This window comes from Ceratotherium simum, chromosome 8 (assembly GCF_057802395.1).
Source record: "Ceratotherium simum simum isolate JZ-2026a chromosome 8, ASM5780239v1, whole genome shotgun sequence".
Taxonomy (NCBI): domain Eukaryota; kingdom Metazoa; phylum Chordata; class Mammalia; order Perissodactyla; family Rhinocerotidae; genus Ceratotherium; species Ceratotherium simum.
The window spans coordinates 82,478,833-82,500,199 of NC_141907.1; the positions used below are offsets into that span (position 1 = coordinate 82,478,833).

At 36.8% G+C, this 21,367-nt stretch overlaps 2 protein-coding genes across 5 annotated transcripts in view; one reads left to right on the forward strand and one right to left on the reverse strand.

The window, feature by feature from the left end:
- Window positions 1–1,158: 1,158 nt before the first annotated feature.
- TRMT10A (tRNA methyltransferase 10A) lies at window positions 1,159–17,504 on the reverse strand. Of its 3 annotated transcripts, none has more exons than XM_087434633.1 (8): window positions 17,359–17,504; window positions 11,547–11,740; window positions 10,516–10,678; window positions 9,456–9,527; window positions 8,063–8,137; window positions 5,654–5,803; window positions 3,846–3,951; window positions 1,159–2,639 (listed from the first exon to the last, which is right to left on the reverse strand). In XM_087434633.1, exons 2-8 carry the CDS (start codon window positions 11,726–11,728, stop codon window positions 2,371–2,373), a joined length of 1,017 nt encoding a protein of 338 aa, XP_087290759.1. In that variant the 5' UTR covers window positions 11,729–11,740; window positions 17,359–17,504; the 3' UTR covers window positions 1,159–2,370. The 3 variants fall into 3 exon arrangements, with proteins under 3 accessions (XP_087290759.1, XP_087290758.1, XP_087290760.1); XM_087434632.1 differs by lacking the exon at window positions 17,359–17,504 and adding an exon at window positions 12,502–14,487; XM_087434634.1 differs by lacking the exons at window positions 9,456–9,527; window positions 17,359–17,504 and adding an exon at window positions 12,502–14,489.
- The window catches only part of MTTP (microsomal triglyceride transfer protein), a 55,203-nt gene continuing 51,315 nt past the window's right edge, over window positions 17,480–21,367 (forward strand). For both annotated transcript variants that reach the window (XM_014787910.2, XM_087434631.1), the window contains exon 1: window positions 17,480–17,852. The gene's annotated coding sequence lies outside the window, so the exon portion shown is untranslated. The remainder of the gene's footprint in view (window positions 17,853–21,367) is intronic.

Sequence of the window (21,367 nt, forward strand, 5' to 3'; positions counted from 1 at the left end):
AAAAAAGATTACTATTTTAAAAAACCAAATTTTTGAATACCTCCAACATTAGTTATTTCTAATTGTAATCTTTGTCTTCTTGTCAACAGCCTGAACAAGATACGGACTTGTAGTGGATAGAATTGTGTCCACCCAAAAGACATGTTCAAATCCTATTATCTGGTACCTATGGATGTGACCTTATTTGGAAATAGGGTCTTTGAATGTAATCAGGTTAACGTGAGGCCATATTAGATTATGGTGAACCCTAATCCAATGACTGCTATCGTTATATGAGGGACACCGATACAGGCACGAAAGACAGAGGGTAGAAAGCCATGTGATGACAAAAGAGACTAGAGTGCTGCAGCTGCAGGCCAAGGAACACCAGGGATTGCCAGCAACCACCCAAAGCTAGGCAGAGACAAGGAAGGGTTCTTCCCTAGAGCCTTCTGAGGGAACACGACCCTACCAACACCTTGATCCTGGACCTTCAGCCTCCAGAACTGTAAGAGAATAAATTTCTGTTGTTTTAAGCCACCCAGTTTGTGGTAATTGTTATGGCAGTTCTACACTCAGTGAAAATTAAACTACACAGTGCCTATGATTCTTCCCACCTTTCAAAATTAAACTGAGCTTTATTCTATATGGAATAAATTAATTAAAAGGCCTAATATTTCATGCTACTAAACCATATATACTCAGAAAAACCTGAAACTTTGAAAAATACAACTTAAGATATAAGTTTTGTTCTAGAATTGCAGGGGCTTTTTTTATTTGCACAGCTTGCTTACATACCTTCCTTTAAATGGATAACTATAATAGATTACTAAGAATAAAGCAACAAGAAGTAAGAGACAGTGAACATCCATACTAAACCTAGTGAACCTTCTACAGAATGTGTATATAATTTGAGATGTCAATTAGTAAAAAGAATAGAAACTTAATTTATCCAAACTCAGTGAAGGGTTCTGAAATCTGACTTTGGCTGTGACAAAGAACAATCACTTTAGACATAACTGCTCTACATTTACTGGCAGGAAACTGAAACATCTCCTTTTAGCCCCATCTCCCCTCGCTAATGTCCTCATATAAATGTTTAGTTATGGATTTTTGCACTTTATGAAATTCAAATTCCTTAGTGTTGTTCAACACAGTCATTCACACTAATAACAGATATATGGCAACTCAATCCTGTTATCATCAGTTAATAACTGAGCAGCATACACACTGTGGACAGATATATATACAATTATATGCATATTTTCACACATGCTTATATTATTTACATTACATTTACATTAGCTTGAATATTATTATATGATAGTAGGCAGATGCACATATCAAGTTAACTTTATACACTTTAAGAACCAACAGATATTTTATTTAAAAAAAGTATATATGGAAGGAAAGGATAGCTGCTAAGAGCTGTTTTTAAATTTAGGTAAAGACAAAATTGATCCTTCAACAGCCTTTTAAAATAATCTAGCCTGAAAAATTAAATTTTGTAATTGAAATAATTTATCACCACTATTGGAATTAAGAAAATATCTTAAAGAGGTTCTTAAGTCTTTAGCGACTGCTTTTAGAATGGTGAAAAGGCCTCACAAAGGAGGAACAGAGATGGGCTCCACAGTTCAAAGGATAAATTGGTGAGTTTATCAATCTGATACTTCTTCCTAAAATCACTATATTCCTCTGAAGTAACGAAACTGAATATAAAAGCTGCAAATAGAAGGTAACCTCTCATACAAAATATTTTGGTAGACTTACAGGAGATTTATGAATATCCGCCTCCATAAATAAGTAGACAATAAGTCAGAAAGACATTGAGATAAACATAAGATGATAAAACTGAAAGGTCAGAAGGTACATTCTAAAGAATACAAATCCAGTAAATAAGAGAATGAAGGTTTACTAATAAAATAAAATTCTCAAAAAACTCTTATTAGAGGCTTAGAAAACTATTAAAAAATTTACATGTTTAAATCTTATGCAAAAACAAAAAATGATTTCTTATAAGGGCTTTTTATAAAAAAAAGTTTTAAAGATTTTATTTATTTTATTTTTTCCCCCCAAAGCCCCAGTGGATAGTTGTATGTCGTAGCTGCACATCCTTCTAGTTGCTGTATGTGGGACTCGGCCTCAGGATGAACGGAGAAGTGGTGCCTCGATGCGCACCCGGGATCCGAACCCGGGCCACCAGCATCGCAGCGCGCGCACTTAACCACCAAGCCACAGGGCCGGCCCTAAAAAAAAGTTTTAAAAATTCACAGCAGAAATAAGAGAAAATGAAATTTTCTTCCAATTCGAATATTCTATGAAGCACCTCATTTTCTCCTAATTTTTCCCTAAATTGAAAGAAAAAAAAAAAAAAAACCCCAGATGACATTAGTGTGGTACAGAGCTGACTACAGATTCAGTGCTGTTTTCTTCATCCTGTTTTTTTTCCTCACGTGGTGAATCTAGTTCATTTCTGCTATCTTCCTCCTCACTGGAATCACTGTCCAATCCACCTTCAACTCTGGCGGATTTCTTGTTACATGAAGAACTTTCACAGGCTTTGTCTGTGGGAACAGCTCCTTTCCGTTGGGGTAAGATAGTAAAAAATGCTTCTTGCCAGTCTCTTGTTTCCAGGTATTCCAGAATAATTTCAAACACTGCAACAAAGACAAACACCATACATTTCTTAGCTGAGTTCATCACAATGTTGCATACTCTATTTTAAAATACAGTGCTTTTGTGTTAAGTGTGCTAGTACATCTGGTAACTACTTTGTCCTTACCACTTCCTTCTCCTGCTGGCTCTCAGAGCCAATTTGGCCCCAAGGCTCTCAGGTCTGTTCTCTCTTCTCTAGTTTCTCCTCAATCTAGTTCTTAGGCACTCAGAGGTTTACCATTACCCTTGTCAGTTATAATCAACAGACAGAGGACCTTTCTCCTTTCCTTCCTATTCTTCATGCCCTTCACTTCTTTTATCCTTTATGTGTTAACATAAAAAACAGAAAAAAAAAGTTAGCATTAATCTAAATTTCTTCTATCTTTCCTATAAAGAGCCACTCACTCTGAGAAGCGTCTTGCCTGCTTTTTTTTCCTATGTTAGAGGTAAAGAATATTAACATTGTCTCCAAGGTACTCTCACTTTAATACACTGCTAAAGGGTTAATTTGGATTACTTTATGGAAAAGTAATTTCCACTATCTAGCAAAGGTCTTAGAAGTAGTTCATTCTCTGAATCAATAAGTTCATTTCTATAACTCCCTAGAGCCTGCTAAAGTGTGTAGCACATAAAAAGAGCCCAAAAAAGTTGTGTTCTAACAAAAATCTCTATTAAAAACTTTTTAAAAAGCAAAACTCTAGGCAAAGACTTAGGTCCAAGAATGCCTATTAAAATGTTATTTATAATAGTAAAAAGAAAAAAAATCAACAGGAGAATGGTTAAATTATTATATATTCAGATGATGAACACTACATAGTCATCAACAATGATTCAATGACACGGAAAAATATAATTATAAATGGGGAAAAAACACCCCAGATTTTTAACATTTTATGCAATAGAGTAAAAATCTAATTATGTAATAAATACTATATATGCATAGGAAAAAAACTGGAAGGAAGTACACCAAAAAGTTAATACCAAGTATCTCTGGGTAGTGAAATTACAGCTTATTTACTTTTCTTTATACTTTTCAAAATTTTCTAAAATATGCATGTATTATTTCTATATTCAAACAAATTATACACGATTATATTTCACAATTTTGTCTCCAGCAAGGTATATATTTTCTACCAAAACATAAACATAATATTATTCTTCACAATGTTCACTCAGGCATATTTTCAGTTTATCCCCTTATAGCTTACCATGATTAACTGCCAAAACTTTTCTACTATTCATCTTCACAAAATTTCCAAGGGGAAGCTGTGCATGATCAATTCCATGATTTGATGCTTCCTTATAGGTGAGTCCCTAAAACAAAGACACTGTAACTTGGACTAGAACATCAAATTATTTTAACTTAGTCTATGACAGAATAAACAATTTTTAGAAAAGACTTTAGTTCAGAGAATATTATCTGAAGAAGTGAGTGTGCGCATGTGTTTGTGTGTGTTTAACTGCTAATTTGGAAATGTTCTCTTGACAACGAGTAGTCTGAATGCTTAGGGCATTTGTTTTAACCAGTTTACGATGAGGAAACCAAAGACATGCTTCCTGCCCTGTCACAAAGCTCCCCAGGGGTAGAACCATAGGAAAACCTGGCTCAAGCCTCCTGACTCAAATACCTTTTCACCATCCCACATTGCCTTTTCTCTCAGTTTAAAATACTCAAACTGAATTCCTAGAGAAGTACCATTACTCTTTCCACGAATGTAAAAGATAAAACTCTGTCTCATTACATAATACTAAGAGGCACAAATGACAAAGACAAATTAAATGAAAACTTGAATTGAGAAATTTTAAAACTTGCCTATAAATTTTATTTTTCTCTTTCTGTCAATTAAAAGAATGTTGAATATGAATTTTCTCTCTTCTTAAAATTAAAATCCTTAAAGCCTAGGTCTAACCAGAACTGAAATAGCCAAAAGACAGACTAGAGGAGGAAGAGCTAAGTTTCTCAACCAGTAGCTTGCATATTTTAGAGACAAATAATTAATAATAGATTGAGGCAACTGGTCTTGAAAACAAAATTGTTTTAGTTCAGAGAAATATACAACATGAGAGAAAAAAATTTGGTTCTACATAAATAACAAAATATAATTTTTCCACTACGAAAAAAATAAAAAGGCTAAAGATTATTCTGATAAAATTCCTTATGATGCTATAGAGCTACACTGTCCAAATGCAGCCACATGTGACTAATTAAATTTAAAGTGATAATTTAAACAAATTCAGTTTCTCAATCATTCTGCGCACATGTCATGTGCTCAGCAGCCACACAGCTACTGTACTGGACAGGATGGTGTAAACATTTCCAACACTGCAGAAAGTCTACCGCACAGTGGTGCTGTACAAGAATAATGAATAACTTCACAGAACTCTGCTGACGATACTTCCGCAGACACTTGGTAAACATGTTTTTTCTTTAGTTGGGTTGAATTTAGCATGCTGCAAAATAGCTGGCAAAGTACAAAATGATGTTTTCTTTTAGAAAGTACATTTCTGTAATTTTTCATTAGAACGAGGGTGAGGAAGTGGCAAGAGAAAAAGTATGAATATAAAAGAATAGAAAACACATCCCATGAAAATCACATATTTAAAAACTGGTATAAATTTACCAGTTGTGGTATAAATTTTAGCAGTGGCCCAGATATCGATTAGCAGCATCATCTTCAATCAATACAGGATATCATTTAAGTATGTGGGCTCTGGAACAATCTGCCTGGTTTCAAATATCTGCTTTACCACCTACTACTATTAATTCTAGACTGAATTCCCCTGTGCCTCTGGTTCCTCATCTGTAAAATGCAGACGATAATAGCATTGATTGCACTGGGCTGTAGTGAGGATTAAGCAAACTAACAGATGGAAATGCTGTGCTTAGCTAGGAGGGTGACTGAAATATGTAGGCACTCAACAAAGATCAGCTATCATTAGTATTATTGTTACTATTAAGAAAGTTGATACATCAATTTTAAATATGAGCAAAAGCAAAATGAAAACTTAATAGTACCTTGTGATGGTTGTGATCTACCAATCCTCCAATCACATAGGCCTTTGATTCATCTAATTCCTTCAGTACATTAGGTGAGTCTGATGTAAGATAAATCAGGTCTTCTTTCTTTATGAATTCACTATAATGATCTGGTTTGATGTGGATATCCTTTAAGACACAAGGGCAAAGATGTTATTAATTAAAAGGATTTTGAGAAAATTGGCTAAAAATGATTATTATTCTTTTCCCTAGACAAACCCATCCAAAAACATATGAAAGGAAGTTTGAAAGAATATCATTACAATATATTATTTAGAACCTACTACTTCAACTGCTTATCACTTCACACCTCAATTATTTAAGTAGCCCCTAGTGTTATTTCCTTGTCTCTAGCCTCAGATCTCTCCAATTTGCTTCCACATGCTGATGGCAGACTCATTTTCTAAAAACACTACTTTCAATGTTTTATCTTTATCTGTAGGATAAAATTCAAACTCCTTAACTTAGTAACTCTTTCCTGAATATGGCACTAACCTACCTTTCTAACTTTATCTCTGTTCCAACAAAACAAATGCATTTTTGTCATGTATTTGCTCACATTGTTCTCCAACCAAAGAACGCCTTCTCCAATTACTTCCTCTACATCTACATGAATACGCAAAAGAAAGTGGCTTATAGATTTAATAAATCCCACGCATCCGCTTTTACAAAGATACACATTTGAAATCCTCTTCACCAAAACTGTCAGATCAGGTGAACAACAGTTGGCGGTCAGAATTTTACAGACTACATTGACACAATAAAGGAAGATCTGTCACCAGGCTCAGATGGCATTTACCCAATAATTTTTAAGGAAATTAAAAATGAAGGAGACCTCTCACCTAAAATATACAACCTATTGATTAATAAACAGGCACTTTTCTGGAAAATGGTATATTAAAAATTTGACCCCTATGCTTAATAAAGGCCCCAAAAGGGACCTGAGTAATTAGAGACCAGTGAATTCATGTCTCTCTGGAAAGCTGGTGGTATACATAATAAATTTTAATAAGCCACAAAATAACTGAAAGTATGCCTATTGCAACTTATTACAATATGTCTCAGGAAAACAGGCACCAACATAAAACTTGGTAAATATGCTGCACTTTGAAACTCAAAAAAACCTTTGAAAATGTTTCACACTATAGGCTACTAATAAAATAAATGCAGTCATTACGGGACTAGTGAGTGTGACAGGGAAAGTTTGTCATGAAGAGAACTGGCTTTGAGAAAGAGAAAAAGTAAGGGAATAACCCAGGACTTCTCTAACCAGAACAGGGTCCCTCAGGGATTGGTACCAAAGCCAATCTATTAGTCATCTTTGCAAATGACTGAGAATGGTTTCATCCAACAGAAAAAAAATGTGAGCCACATATGTAATTTTGAATCTTCTAGTAAAATTAAAAAGAAACAGGTGAGATTAATTTTAATAATACATTGTCTTCAACACAATATACCCAAAATGTTATCATTTCAACATATAATAAATATTTTTTAAAATTTCAAGGAGATGTTACATTCTGTCTTTTTTTTGGTACTAAGTCTTTGAAATCCAATGTATAGTTCACATTTTCAGCACATCTCAATTCAGACCAGTCACATTTCAAGAGTTCAACAGCCATGTGTGGAATGTGGACACCATATGGGACAGCTCAGATTTGGAAGAAACAGAATGCATGCACATTTCCAAATTTTAGAGTGACTTCATTCTTATAAATAATGGATAGCCAGTTTGCTAGGCAGAGATTGTATTAAGATCTTTAAAATTTTTCCTTTTTTTAAAAATATGTTTTAAGGTTGGTGGTAAAATAGCAAGTGAGATTTAATGAGAGCAAGTACAAACTAATAGAAATCTCAGTCTCTTTTTTTTTTTTTAGAATATTTCTTTTGAACTTTTTATTTTTATTTATTTATTTTTTTTGTGCGAGAAAGATCAGCCCTGAGCTAACATCCATGCTAATCCTCCTCTTTTTTGCTGAGGCAGACCAGCTCTGAGCTAACATCTATTGCCAGTCCTCCTCCTTTTTTTCCCCCCAAAGCCCCAGTAGATAGTTGTATGTCACAGTTGCACATGCTTCTAGTTGCTGTATGTGGGATGCGGCCTCAGCATGGCCGGAGAAGCGGTGCCTCAGTGCACACCCGGGATCCGAACCCGGGCCACCAGTAGTGGAGCGTGCGCACTTAACCACTAAGCCACAGGGCTGGCCTAGAAATCTCAGTCTCTAGCTTCTCCCAGTCTTGTAACCTTAGACTTAGGTACATGATACAAAGGGTTTGGAGACTGCTGACTCCTATATTTTTGGCAATATGTAGAATTTAGGTCAAAAATATAGACTTTTAAGCATAAAAATACTTGGAATTATGTGAGAGTTAATCTATTTTAATTACCTTCCAGTTGACCCATCCTTTGTCATTTTCATCCATGTTCTTTTTCAACTGGCCTCCATGGCTTGTCAAGTAAAACTGTAAAGAGATTAGTAGGCATAAAAAGAGACAGCAAATGACTATTAAAGTTCAATATTTTACTTCCCTCATACACTCATCTGATCATCAATGAAACACAAAATATTTTCATTCTAGAAAAAAAATAAATTTGTGATATGCCTTAAACATACAAGAATAAGTTTGTGGTAGAAATGATGTTTTGTGTATCTTATAACCTACCAACTTCTATATTCCATCTACATTTTCATCCCATTTTTCAAGCACCTATCATCTGCCTCTCCCTTAATGATCACAAAGTCCCTGCCTCCATGTCAGGTTTCCATTCCCCTTCTTTTGCCACCAATGTTATTTTTTCACCAGTCCAGTCTTCCTAATTTTTCTTTGATTCTAAACCCTGACACCTATTTCAAGTCTAATCAAGGGTGAGAGAAATATAAAATGTAAAAATATAAAATTACTATCACTTGATCAAAAGAATATAGCTAACCAAAAATATATTAAGAGTTTCTGGGGGCCGGCCTGGTGGTGCAAGTGGTTAAGTGCGTGCTCCACTGTGGCGGCCCGGGGTTTGCTGGTTCGGATCCCGGGCGAGCACCGATGCACCGCTTGGCAAGCCATGCTGTGGTGGCGTCCCATATAAAATTGGAGGAAGATGGGCACCGATGTTAGCCAGGGCCGGTCTTCCTCAGCAAAAAAAAAAAAAAAAAAAAAAAGAGGAGGATTGGCAGATGTTAGTACAGGGCTGATCTTCCTCACAAAAAAAAAAAAAAAGAGTTTCTGGTTCTTAACATCGGTGAGCCAGTGTTAATTTTTAGATCACCTAGAATTCAAGCAAATTCTGGAAGAAAAAAGACCCTACTCTTAATAGTGTAATAGTGGCCCACTAGTCTCACAAATCACTCCTTCACTCTAGCTAAGGAAATACCTTTCAAAATTATCTGTGACTCAAAATTCTCTAAGTAGAAAAAATCTACCCAACAGGTACCATAGCACACACTAGGCAGGAGAGTTCCCTCACTCCCCGGAAGGCAAGGAATTGAGAGCTGACAAACAGGTATGAAAATACGTGTATATCCCTTAATAAAAAGACACCAATGAGCAGGTCAATGTGCACGAGACTGATGATGACTGGGCAGAGTGTGTCTGAGAATGACATATGTGAAGAAATGTTTAAAATATTTTACTTTTTTTTGTAGAAAAATAAAACATTTTTCAAATATGCATTTTGTTCCTCATTATCTGGAAACTCTTGTAAAGGCAGTCATGATTATCTACACCACCTTCTGAGAAAGATATAAGAGGAAACTGGAGTCTGTTTTAAATTCCTCAAACACACCTGCACAGGATGCAGTGCTCGTCGATTTTCTGCATAACAGCGCTGAATCTGCTTATGAAGCTTCTTAATGTCCTACAAAAGAGTGTAATTTTTAAAGCAGCATTTTCAAATTCATCCATGACCATTCCACAATCTCAGTGGAACAGAAAAAGCAGAAGGGATGACTAGATAGGTACATTTTTTCTTTTGAAATACAGTCCTTTCTGATAATTTCCATTCAATTTCCTCATATATTAACAGAATAATTACCATAAGTAAAATCAATACTCTGTAAGTGATCTATTATTTCATATTTCGTATCCACTTAAAATGCTAGTTCATCAAACATGTACACTTCTTAAGAGGCAACAAGAGATAAAAAAAACCTCTCAGAGCCATACTATTACTATTTTAGTAAGTTACCAAAAGTTTGGAAAGTAATTAAAGCATGTTCTCTTCACTAGCATTGTTCAAACAACCAGGTTTCTCAAACTATTAAATAAGAACTAGTTCTATTAAGCAAATCATATTTCTTATCTTCTATTTTTTCTTTTTTTGTGAGGAAGACTAGCCCTGAGCTAACATCCGATGCCAATCCTCCTCTTTTTTTGCTGAGGAATACCGGCCCTGGGCTAACATCTGTGCCCATCTTCCTCCACTTTACATGGGACGCCGCCACAGCATGGCTTGACAAGTGGTGCGTCAGTGTGAGCCCGGGATCCGAACCCAAGAACCCTGGGCCGCTGAAGCGGAGCGCACACACTTAACCGCTGCGCCAGCGGGCCGGCCCCTTATTATCTTCTTTTTGATTAGGACAAATGACGAAAACACAGATCTTTATGATTAACATGCAGTTATCGAGTTTTATAATGTAATTATGGTCTCTCTCTCTCTCTCTGTCTATACACATACATATACACAAAAGCAATTTACTAGTTAAATTCAGGGGGCACAGATTTTGAGAAACATGATTTAAGATACATTTTAGTACAAATTTATATGAAAGTGATATTACATATTTAAAGCAAGAATTATTCACCCTAGTTTACCTACAGGATCTTTCTGACAATGATTCACATACCTTTAATACCATCAGGCTGTCAAAACTGCAGTCAATGATAAGGCGGAGCGTACTGTGAACAACACCTCTTCGAATACGTTTTCTGTCATTTCCATCTAAGTTTGATTCCAGTTGACCTTGCCGCTCTAATTGCTTTCTCTTGCGTTTTTCCTTCCGCTTTTGTCTAAAATTAGTAATTAAAATAACTTTTTGTTGTTATTTGTATATTCAGATATTTACAAACCTCTTCTAAATAGATAAGGAAGCAATTACTTTTTTGAATCAGCAGGCTGAACCATATGAAACTGCCACTGCTGCGGATCAAAAATGGTCAAACATCAGCAATTTTATGTAGTCCATCTAAAAACTTTTGATAGGAAGGAAATGAGTTTGCAAAAACAATACTACTAATAATTTCATTTATTATTGGCATCACACTTACTAAGAAAACTTTATAAATACTGAATTTGAGAGTTATGATGAATTTTTCTTTTATTCTTCCCCTACATGATTTTCAAGCAACATTTATAAGGTATAGGGAAAAAAAGAAAGTCAAATTAATTGTATAAAAAAAAATCTCATATACTTTTTCTCTGATCTACATTAACTATAGCTTATTTGCTCCCAGTAAATTCTGGCATTGGACAATAATAGCTGCAGCCTAACTGCTCTCACCAAAACCTGCAACAGTTCTAGCAAAATCAATGTTAGGCCCAAGTTTGATCTTTCCGAGGTGATTATTTTTGTTCCACATCTAGGACATGGATACTAACTACATCCCTTATCTAAGTCAGCTGTTTCAGAAATTGTGCTGCTACTCACAATAGGTTCTGGGTGAGAAAAAGTGTACAGTGTAAATTCATCAACACTGCTAAAAAAATAATTCAAACATACAGTTTTAACAGCCAACTGACAATGTTAGCTAACAATATGCCTACCCCCAAGTTTAGTTAACACAATCACTTTTAACGTGTCCAAGGGCCATCCACAGTCCCACACTCCACACGTCTGGACGTCTGAACGGGGCAGCACACACGCATCTCGAGACCTACTTTCGGAGTTCTCGTTGCTCTTCCCACTGCTTCTGTTTGATTAGCTTCTTCATTTGTCGTTTAGATACTGGTTCCAACCCTTCCCCTAATCTTGGCTTCCGGCTCTCCTCTTGATCACTTAAGTCTTGCTTTCTTTCAGCATTAGAAGTCTCAATAACTGCTGGCAACATTTCAGATGACATTATTTGATGCCTCTGAAAAATTGAAAAGCAACTTTTGACATGAACATGATTCACAAACACACAAAAAAGTAAAACAACAAACGCCCAATAGATGTGATTAAAATTAAACTATATCAGTAATGAATAAAAATGCAAATTGAGACAATTAAATGTCATTTACTGGCAAAGATCATTTGATGAAATGGGATGTTTTCACATACTTTTAGTGGTCACGGCATAATTTTTCCAGAAGGCCACACAAATCTATGCTTCAAGAGCTTTAAAATATTAATACCCTTTGACCTAATAATTTATTTCTTTAGAATAAATTTCTATAAATGAATCAGAAATACAAAATTAATGCAAAAGAGAAATGTTACTTTCATTATCTAGGTGTATACCTACGATTGGTTTTTGACAAAAGATATGCTATAGATTTGTACATTTTAAATAGCGTAGAAAACAAATTTGGTTGCCCCCACAAATATATTTCATTGTAAACATGTAATTGTAAATATCCCACTTTAGTAATGGCTGAAAACAAAAATATGTAAGTTGATTCTGTAATCAGTCATGGAATGCTTAGGGCCATCTCAAACATTTTTATTTGGATTTAACTACCCACATCTTTGTATGTATTGCCTAGAAGTGAACTTGCCTTCAGATTAGACAAAGGGCTAGAAATACTGAGAGTTCTTTTCACTTTAATAATTATCAACACCAAAGCTTAAAAATGTGTGTTACGCATCCCTATCAAATAAGCGTGAAGCTTCCAAATGTTTTATTGGCCTTACAGAAAATTCCATGATTCTTCCTTCTTACAGAGATAGCTAACAAGTCTGTGCAGAGAAGCTGATATCTAAAACAAAAAAGAAAAATCCCAACAATTCAGATAATGGAAGGATGAAATCTTTGCAGAACATAATTGAAGCAGTAGTTTTATTATATGGCTCTTGCTTTCTTTAAAAGTACAATGTTGTAACAGGACATATGGAGATAACTAAGCAAACTTAGAAAGTTTACCAAATTTTGACTGAAAGACAAGAAATTTTAATATGTGTGCTTTGGGAGCTACAACAAAAGCCGTGGCATTTTACTAGGTCACAAAATTACTAGGATAGGGAAAGCATCATCTAGTAACCCAAGTAAGAGTTCACAAGTATTCCATATACCACTAACCAAACAGTAACTTTAGTTTGGGGGAACATCTAGAAATAACTCAAATTTATTCTACACTGGAAACTCCATCCGAGCAGGGATGATGTCTGCATTTGCTCAACATTAGATTGCCAGTACTAACACAGTGCCTGGCACTTAGTAGATGTTTATTATATATTGGTGGAATAAATAAATGAGTGAATATGATATTACAAAAGATTTTAAAAAGTAATAAAATAGAACAGTCATGTGTCGCTTAATGACAGGAATACGTCTGAGAAATACGTCGTTAGGCAACTTTTGTCGTCATGCAAACATCATAGAGTGTACTTACACAAATTTAGATGTTAAAGCCCACTACACATCTTGGCTAAATGGCACTAATCTTATGGGGACCACTGTGTACTTACACAAACTTAGATGATAAAGCCCACTACATACCTTGGCTAAATGGCACTAATCTTATGGGGACTACTGTCGTATATGTGGTCCATCATTGACCGAAACGTTATGTGGCACATGACTGTAACAGCAAACATTTATTAATTTTTACTGTGCTTAATAAAAAAATTATTATCTAATTTAATCCTTAAAACAACCCTATGAGGTAAACAATATTATGCCTACTTTACAAAGAAAGAAGGCACAGTGAGGTTAAATAACTTGCCCCAAATTACAAAGCTACTAAATAATTCCTAAGAAACAAGGCAACCCAGAACAATTCTAGTACAAAGTAGGTCCTCAAAATACTTTTTGAATGACTAGACAAATGAAGTGATGGAGCTAATATTCAAACCCAGATCTAACTCTACTATCTCCGGAATCCAAAACCTTATTTAGAAAACGAAAGTTTCCAAAGAATGTAAAAGAGCTGTGTTGCTTCACTCCTGCTGTGGGAGGGCGCTGAGAAGACTTGTGTCACTGAAAGACAAAGCGAAAAAACCAGCTCCTGGTCTACCTCTATGCCACTGCATCAAAAATGGGGACAGACTTCCCAGAGACGGCTGCCAAAAGTTCATGTTTTGAGGCACCTTGTCTCCCACTCTGGAAATACATGACACAGTAGATAAAACATAAAAAAGGGAAACAAAAAAAGGTATAGCTAAAACCAAGAACTAGAATAGATACTGTTCCTGCTGGGTCTGCTGTGCAAAGGCAGCTGGGAGTCTCCCTAGCTTTAAAGCAGGGAGAATAATAATAATACAAAACAGAGGATGGGAGAGAGATGGGAGACAGTATAAGATGAACCCTTAAACTAGTGCTGATGGTGGGGCTCTTTCTTCCATGAAAAAGACTGAAAACAGGTAAAATTAGACTATGGCTTATGCAGAGCTGAGTACTTGGGGGAAACCTGAAGTAAGCAGACATAGCCTCTCAGCAATAATCTGGGCCCAGCCCGGGGGGGAAATATGAACTTTAAACACTACATGATTAGAATTCTGAACCACCCATATAAGCTCTGCTGTGGACTGAAGCACTGAACAGGACCATGTGTGGGAGCAACCATAAAATCAGTTGTAGATAGAAAGGTAGCTTGGAAAGATGAAGTGATAATTCCATTCAAGATGAGTCTGCAAAGCAAAATTACAAAAAGACAGAAATGATGGGAAAAAAACCAACAAAATCAACAATCAGGAGATAAATTCACTCTACACAAATTGAAAATAATAGGGCAATGTGAAAATGACTTTAAAATAAGTTTGGTTGGAATCTTTCAGAGATCATAAGGAGTAAGAACCGTAGAAACAAAACAAGAAATTAGGACACAAAAGCAGGCAAAACAAGAATACATGAAAAAGAACCAATTTGGAAACTAGGAAATGAAGATATAAAAATTTCAACAGATGAGACAAACTCCAGATTGCCTGGCATTCAAGAAGTAACTGACGAATTAGAAGACATCCTGACAACCTGACTCAGAATTCAGACGGAGAAAGAGAATGAAAAAGCATTATGTTGGAGCAGTTAAAAAATGTAAATAAGAGGATGAGAGAAATACACACAAAAAGGTAATTGGAGATAAACATATAGCCTTGAGTGCATTCATGAAATTTCTTTTTTAAAAAGCTGGAAGATGAGGTAAGCACTCAACTTAAGAAATGGGAGGCAGGGGAAACTCAATTAAGCCTGAAAAGATTAGGAGGAAGAAAATTTTAAAACATATATTGTGATCCCCAGGATTACAATTAAAATAAATTAAATTAATTAAAATTATTTATTAATTTTATTATATTAAAATAAAATTTTAGGGCCGGCCCCGTGGCTTAGTGGTTAAGTGCGTGCGCTCCGCTGCCGGCGGCCCGGGTTCGGATCCCGGGTGCGCACCGAGGCACCGCTCCTCCAGCCATGCTGAGGCCGCGTCCCACATACAGCAACTAGAAGGATGTGCAGCTATGACAGACAACTATGTACTGGGGCTTTGGGGAAAAATAAATAAATAAAATCTTTAAAAAAAAAATAAATAAATAAAATTTTACTTCCTTTTCATAGATAGTACATTAAGTAAAAGTCAGCAATGTATGTATCCAAAACAATACAGGGTGAAGAAAACATAAGCTAATCTATTAAGATTAAATGTGCAAACTTAAAAGCACAATTAAAATTCACAGGAAACAAATTGCTCCCTTCACAAAACAATGATTAATATTCTAAGAACGAACATTTCCTTTCATCACTGGCATCGTTTTTTGCTAGTTCCCTATTAAGTTCAAAACTGCAAGTGCTGATTGGCTCTATACTGTGAAAATTTTAAAAAGCAATGTATAGCAATGTTTTACTCATGTACACCAGGGGGAGCTTTTGCCTTTCCCATCTAAGAAGTCTAAGTTAAATTAACTTGGCCTATCATTGCATACTAATCTTTTTAAACAGCCTATCAAACACAAGGAAAGGTCATGAGCTAGTCAACATCATTATCACTATTATTTTTGAAGCCATTCCCAATTAAGAAAATGCAGTGAATCTTTTTTAAGCTTTGAATAAGCTAGATACATTGAAGTACGGAATACAAGAAAAATGATGCTGGCTTGAGATCCTATAAATTATTGTTCACCGCACACTTTATATACAAAGATGTGTACCAACTCCCACTGCTTCTACAATAAGCATCTCACTATGCACTAGCTTGTTCAGCCACCTGTTCAGCAAAATGCGGCATTTTACTAGGTATGCTTGCTTCTTATGTTAGTTTTGGCCACAGTTTATAAGCTCCGTGGCAGAGAGTTTTGCGTTCCTCTCTCACATACAATGACGCTCACTGTACATTTTCATTCATTCAACCACGTCCAACCGACATTTAAGAATGACATTTTGTAGCAGTTATAAAAATATTTGTGTGAAATTTAGTTTACTTTAGCATAGAAAAAAAATCTGGTTCATTTAGTCACAGAAATAGGTTATCAGATGGTCTTACAAAACAGAACGGGATGACGATGACTAAGGCCATTTGGTGTGGGCCTAATACGTAAAAACGATCTCAATCTTCGTTGTATCTCCGCCCCTTAGCACAGCTTTTGGCAGAGGGGAAACACCACATAAGTCGGTGAATGGCCAAAAGAAATGTTCAGGAACAAAGCAAAATAACTTTCATGGATTTTATTGACTGGGCTAAAATAAACAGTCTTCATAATTTATGACAGCCTCCCTTCCAGAAAGATCCAACCGAATGTTGGATGAACTGCAGAACGGAGGTAAATGAGCTGACAGCGATAGAGAAGCAATACCCTTTGATAACGCGCCGGCCACATGCGCAGGGGCGAGCGCTGGGGTCAGCGGTCAGGCCCCTGGGCGGAGGGCTGCGGGGAGAGCAGCGGGATTTCAAAAACAAACAGCAAGAGGGAAAGTCATCTGTCGCTATCCTCTCTCTCTCTAGAAAAAGTCCCGATTTGAAGTCAAGGAACAGCGAGGTCTTCCGGCACCGTCCTCGGCGCACACGGCGGGGCTGACGGCCCCTGCAGAGCGCGGCCCCGGGCTCCCTACAGCCCGGAGCGCTCGGCCGCCGCAGCCCCTCGCTGCAGGAACAGGTTAGAGCGACTTGCCCACGGTCTCTAGCTACCAAGTAGCACACCCACAGCTCGTTTTCCGGCCCTTCAGAGTGCAGATTTCCCTCTCCCTCATTCTTTGGAAACTCACACTCTTCCCACACTAGGGACCAGATCCCGACCCCCAAACAAACGTCGACCGCAAGTACCCCACCGCGGACGGCGGAACCTCGCCCCACTCTGCCTCCAGGCCACCTGCCGGCGAAGGCACTCCAGAGGCGGGACTAAGCAGCAGCCAGCGAATCAGGGAGCTGCTTGGCGGGCCGCGGGGACGCGCGGTGTCTGACGTCACTTCCTTCGGGACCAGGGTCGCCGCCGCCACTTGCACAGCCCCACGCCCCTTTCCCCGGAAGCCCCTGTTGTTAGTCGAGGGCGGCATCGGGTCGCACCCCTTTTGCGGCCGGAAGATACCAAAGGGTAGGCGAGCGGCAGCCTCAGTGCCAGGAGACTTACCCAGCTAAGTAGTTGTCGGGGAACGTGAGAGCGCACGCAGAAAGCCTTTCTGGAGTGGTCTTGATCCCGCGCACGAGTCCCTTCGGAAACTTCAACTCCCAGAGGCAGAGACAGTAGCTACACGTAGGCGGCTACGGCGGTTACGCCTTGCGTCATCTAGCTGCGCCAACTCCGGACCCGCAGTGGGAGAAAGGGGAGGGAGCTTATGTGGGGTGGAGTCTGGAGTTAGGGAGTTTGGAGTGGGAGGTAGTTACAGTGGTGCCTGTTTTAACACTTCAAGGCTAGTGTGTACCTGCGGGCACGTATTCATTCATATATTCCTGTGGGGATGGGGGCGGGGTGTTAAGACATTCCTACTCTTAAAAATGAAAAGTGCGAAACTGACAAAGGGCTCTTAATTCTGTGTTGGAGATGAGACGGAATAATTTATACAGTAGAAGCTTGTCAGTATCACATAGTTTTACACAACTCGAATGGAAAATCAAATGTAAAAAGTGAGTAAAATTCCCAATAAGTTGCATTTAAATCTAGAATGTTTAAGCCTTTTTTCTTGCTTACAGCCATAAGTCTTACTCCCATTCATTCCTTGAGCTATTTTTTCTATGCTATTTTGCAAAACATCAGGTGACATTTCATTGTTTATAATACTTGACCTTACATAATCTTTTTGCTATATATAGACCAAGTCAACTGAGGGAGAACTGAAACATAATCCCGTCGATTGTCGTTTTGTGTTTAGTTTTTGATTTGGTCCTACTTCTAAAAGTATCACAGAATTTGAGCATAAGAATGAGGTTTGAATCAATGAATATGAGACTATCATCTCAGTATGGAAAGAATTCTGAAGTAAATTATTCTTGATATTTGAAAACATTTGAACATGTTTAAAGGTTTCAATGAGTAGAAAATTAAGTTCAGAATTTGAGTTTTCTAAAAGTATTGAAATTTCTTTAAATTTAGCATAAACCTGGTCACTCTTGCTTTAAACCCTCAAGTTTTACTTGAAAAATTATGTTACTGTAACACTATTGTGGGCCACTCTGTTTCTTCCTCATCTCAAATCTAAAAGATCTCTTAACTGAGCATTGGCAACGAAGTCTGGATCCATGTCTGATCTGTTGGTAGGGCATCTTTTTTCAGCTGCCTCCATATCAGGGCAAAGAGTAGCTGAGGGAGGATTAGTAATTGGATATGTAGCCCTTCACATGTAGGTCATTAAACTCAGGCTGGCATAGTGATGTGCCAAATCTTTCAACAGCTGTCAGTTGCCCCTTAGGGATCTGTTTAATGAATAATTATATATTTTTTCAGAGTTAATGCCTGGCATCCTTAGATTCACATATTGGAAACAAAAATTTTAATTTTAAGTTACTTTAAAAACCCTATCTTTTAATAGTGGAGTCAATGAGTTTTCTTTTGACATAGCCATTTAACTTTATAGTCATATGGTACAAAATTTAAAATGATACTAGTATCAATCCAAAGCAAGCGCCAAAAAAGTACCATAAATAAAGGGCAATTTAACCAAAGATTGAAGCATGTAGAAAGTGTAGTAAGGTAAAATCATAATATGAAATAATCTTACTTTCATTGATTTGTGAAATTCATATGTTTATTTATTTGACACATTTATTGAATTCCATGTTTTCTGTCTTAGTACTGTTGATACAAAGATAACTAAATCATGATCTCTATCCTTAAGGAATCCCTAGTCTAGTGGGAGAGCCAGCAGTAAATACATACCATACAATATATAATGTACCTGAGATGCCTTTACTTGGAAAGCAGCAAACTAAATGCTCCTAGAGGCAGGGGATGTAGTTTCATAAACTGATTAATTTTGCTGTATCTTGGAAAGTAAGTAGTTTTCCAGATATCAAGAAGGGAAAGATATTTAAAATATTGGGAACAGTGAAAGCAAAGATATGTCATAGTTTGGCACATGACTGAAAAGCTGTCTGTAGGATGAGGAAGAAGGAGGAAATAATAACTCTAAAGGTTTTTCTAATTTGGGCAACTATAGGACTCCCACTCTGTTAACTGGGTCATTTAGAGAATAGTGGAAGAAAATTAGGTTTTGAAAAAAATAGTTTGGTTTTGAATATGTGGGTTCTGGGGAGTCTGCAGGACATCTAAGTAGAAACAGCTTTAGAAATCATCAGCGCATATTTGTAGTTTAAGCCAACATGAGAGATTGAAATCAAAGAGGTGCTAGTCCACGGGTTACAAACCTATAATGTCTATGAGGACTAGAAGGTAACAAATGATAGAAGCTATCTGGGAGAAAAGTGTCACAAACTGAGAGCACATTCTCTGTTTAATCAGGGTACAAGTTCCAAGTAGGAATGTGGGCCTAATGACAGAGATCTCAATTTTTTAAGAGCAGCTAGAAATCTGGATTTTTATGTGAAATCTGTTTTTAAGTGTTAACAACTATTTTGTTTGTTTTTAAATACGGAGCAGGCAAAGCAAAACATGTCTGTGGACCACATTCAGGCAGTTGGCAGCCAGTTTGTTAAATTGGACTGTAGATTGTGGAGTGAGAAGGGGGCTACAGATAGAAACAGAATTTCAGTACTCAAAACCATGGTAATAAATATGATTATGAGCTCCTCCAAATGTTTGCCATGAAAACATCGGGCAGTCATCACAAATTCCATTATTTTAAGCCTACTTCTGATATTTCCTTAATTCTGATAGTATTCTTCAGCAGGTTGGGAGTGAGGAGGTGTGGGAATAGAGTAACACTTGTGAGTACATTAATTTCAGGCTAAGAAAGCAAAAAAGAAACTAATTTTTTTTTAAATGACTTGAAAGGTATCTAAAAGGCAGAATCAGCCTGTCATCTATAATCATTTCACTTGCATTTTGATTGACTTTAAAAATATATAAAAAGTTTAAAATGTTTTTTAAAAATACCTTATCCTCTCGCCACAAGTAATATATGAATATTGAAGACTCTAGGAAGATGACTGTGGAGGCAGTGTAGTCTGAATTTCCTCATAAAAACAGGTAGAACATCTAGGATAACAAAACAACAATAATAGCAACAAACCCAGATTGTGGCTATAACATAACTAAGTGAAAAAGAATCCTTATAATGCTCATAATATGAGCAAGTGGGAACAAACCACCAACTTAGTTTCAGCATCTGTGTAGGAGGAAAGAGTGGGAAGACAACAGAGCATCTGAAGGCCATGAGAATGGGAGGACCTCCAAACTGCCAACAGGTATTCACTGAAAAGCAAGGGAGACTAATATGAGATCAGCAGCAAAACTGGAAGACGGTAATTGAGGGTGAGAACAAAGGGATGACGTGATTGTCTATGTAAAACATCAACAAAAAGAGTCCTCATGGAACTAGTAAGTGATGATAGTCCAAGGTTACAGGATACAAAGTTAACATACAAAAGTCAATTGATTTCCTATCTACCAGCAATGAACAATTGAAACTTGAAGTTAAAAAAGCAATAGCACTAAAAACAAGAGAAACATTTAAGTATAAATCTAACAAAATATATATAGGATCTTTATGAGGGAAACTACAAAACTCTGATGAAAGAAATAAAGATCTAAATAAATGTAGAGATTTTCTACGTTCATGGATTGGAAGACTCAATATTGTAGAAATGAGCACACGTTGTGCCCAGATCTTGGTTTCTAATACCATTCTTTAATAAAAGGAATGAGACCTCCTTGGAGAAATGACTGATTCTAGGATTGGGGTCAAGGTATACGAGATGATCCTGGAGCATCTTGTAGTGCCAGAAGTTAAGGAAATACTTACACACACACATGCACAAGGATGGGATATGTCAAAGGAACACAGGAGCCAACTGAAAGAGCTCCCAATGGCTAAAGCTGGAGCAATTGTAGAAACAAATAAAGTAGTATTGGATTATACCCCAAAATATAAAATAAATATTCGTGAGTGCATAATGATATAAATGATAAATAATTGGGGGAGAAGAGATAACTCATATGGAGGAATTTCAAATAATTTATGTAG

What these genes read in the sequence shown, in the direction of transcription:
- TRMT10A (XM_087434632.1), bottom strand. An exon ending in AAGGATGGGTCAACTGGAAG is followed by an intron (nt 5,804 to 8,062) that starts GTAATTAAAATA and finishes TGTGTCTTAAAG; the next exon opens with GATATCCACATCAAACCAGA. An exon ending in TAGATCACAACCATCACAAG is followed by an intron (nt 3,952 to 5,653) that starts GTACTATTAAGT and finishes TCTTTGTTTTAG; the next exon opens with GGACTCACCTATAAGGAAGC.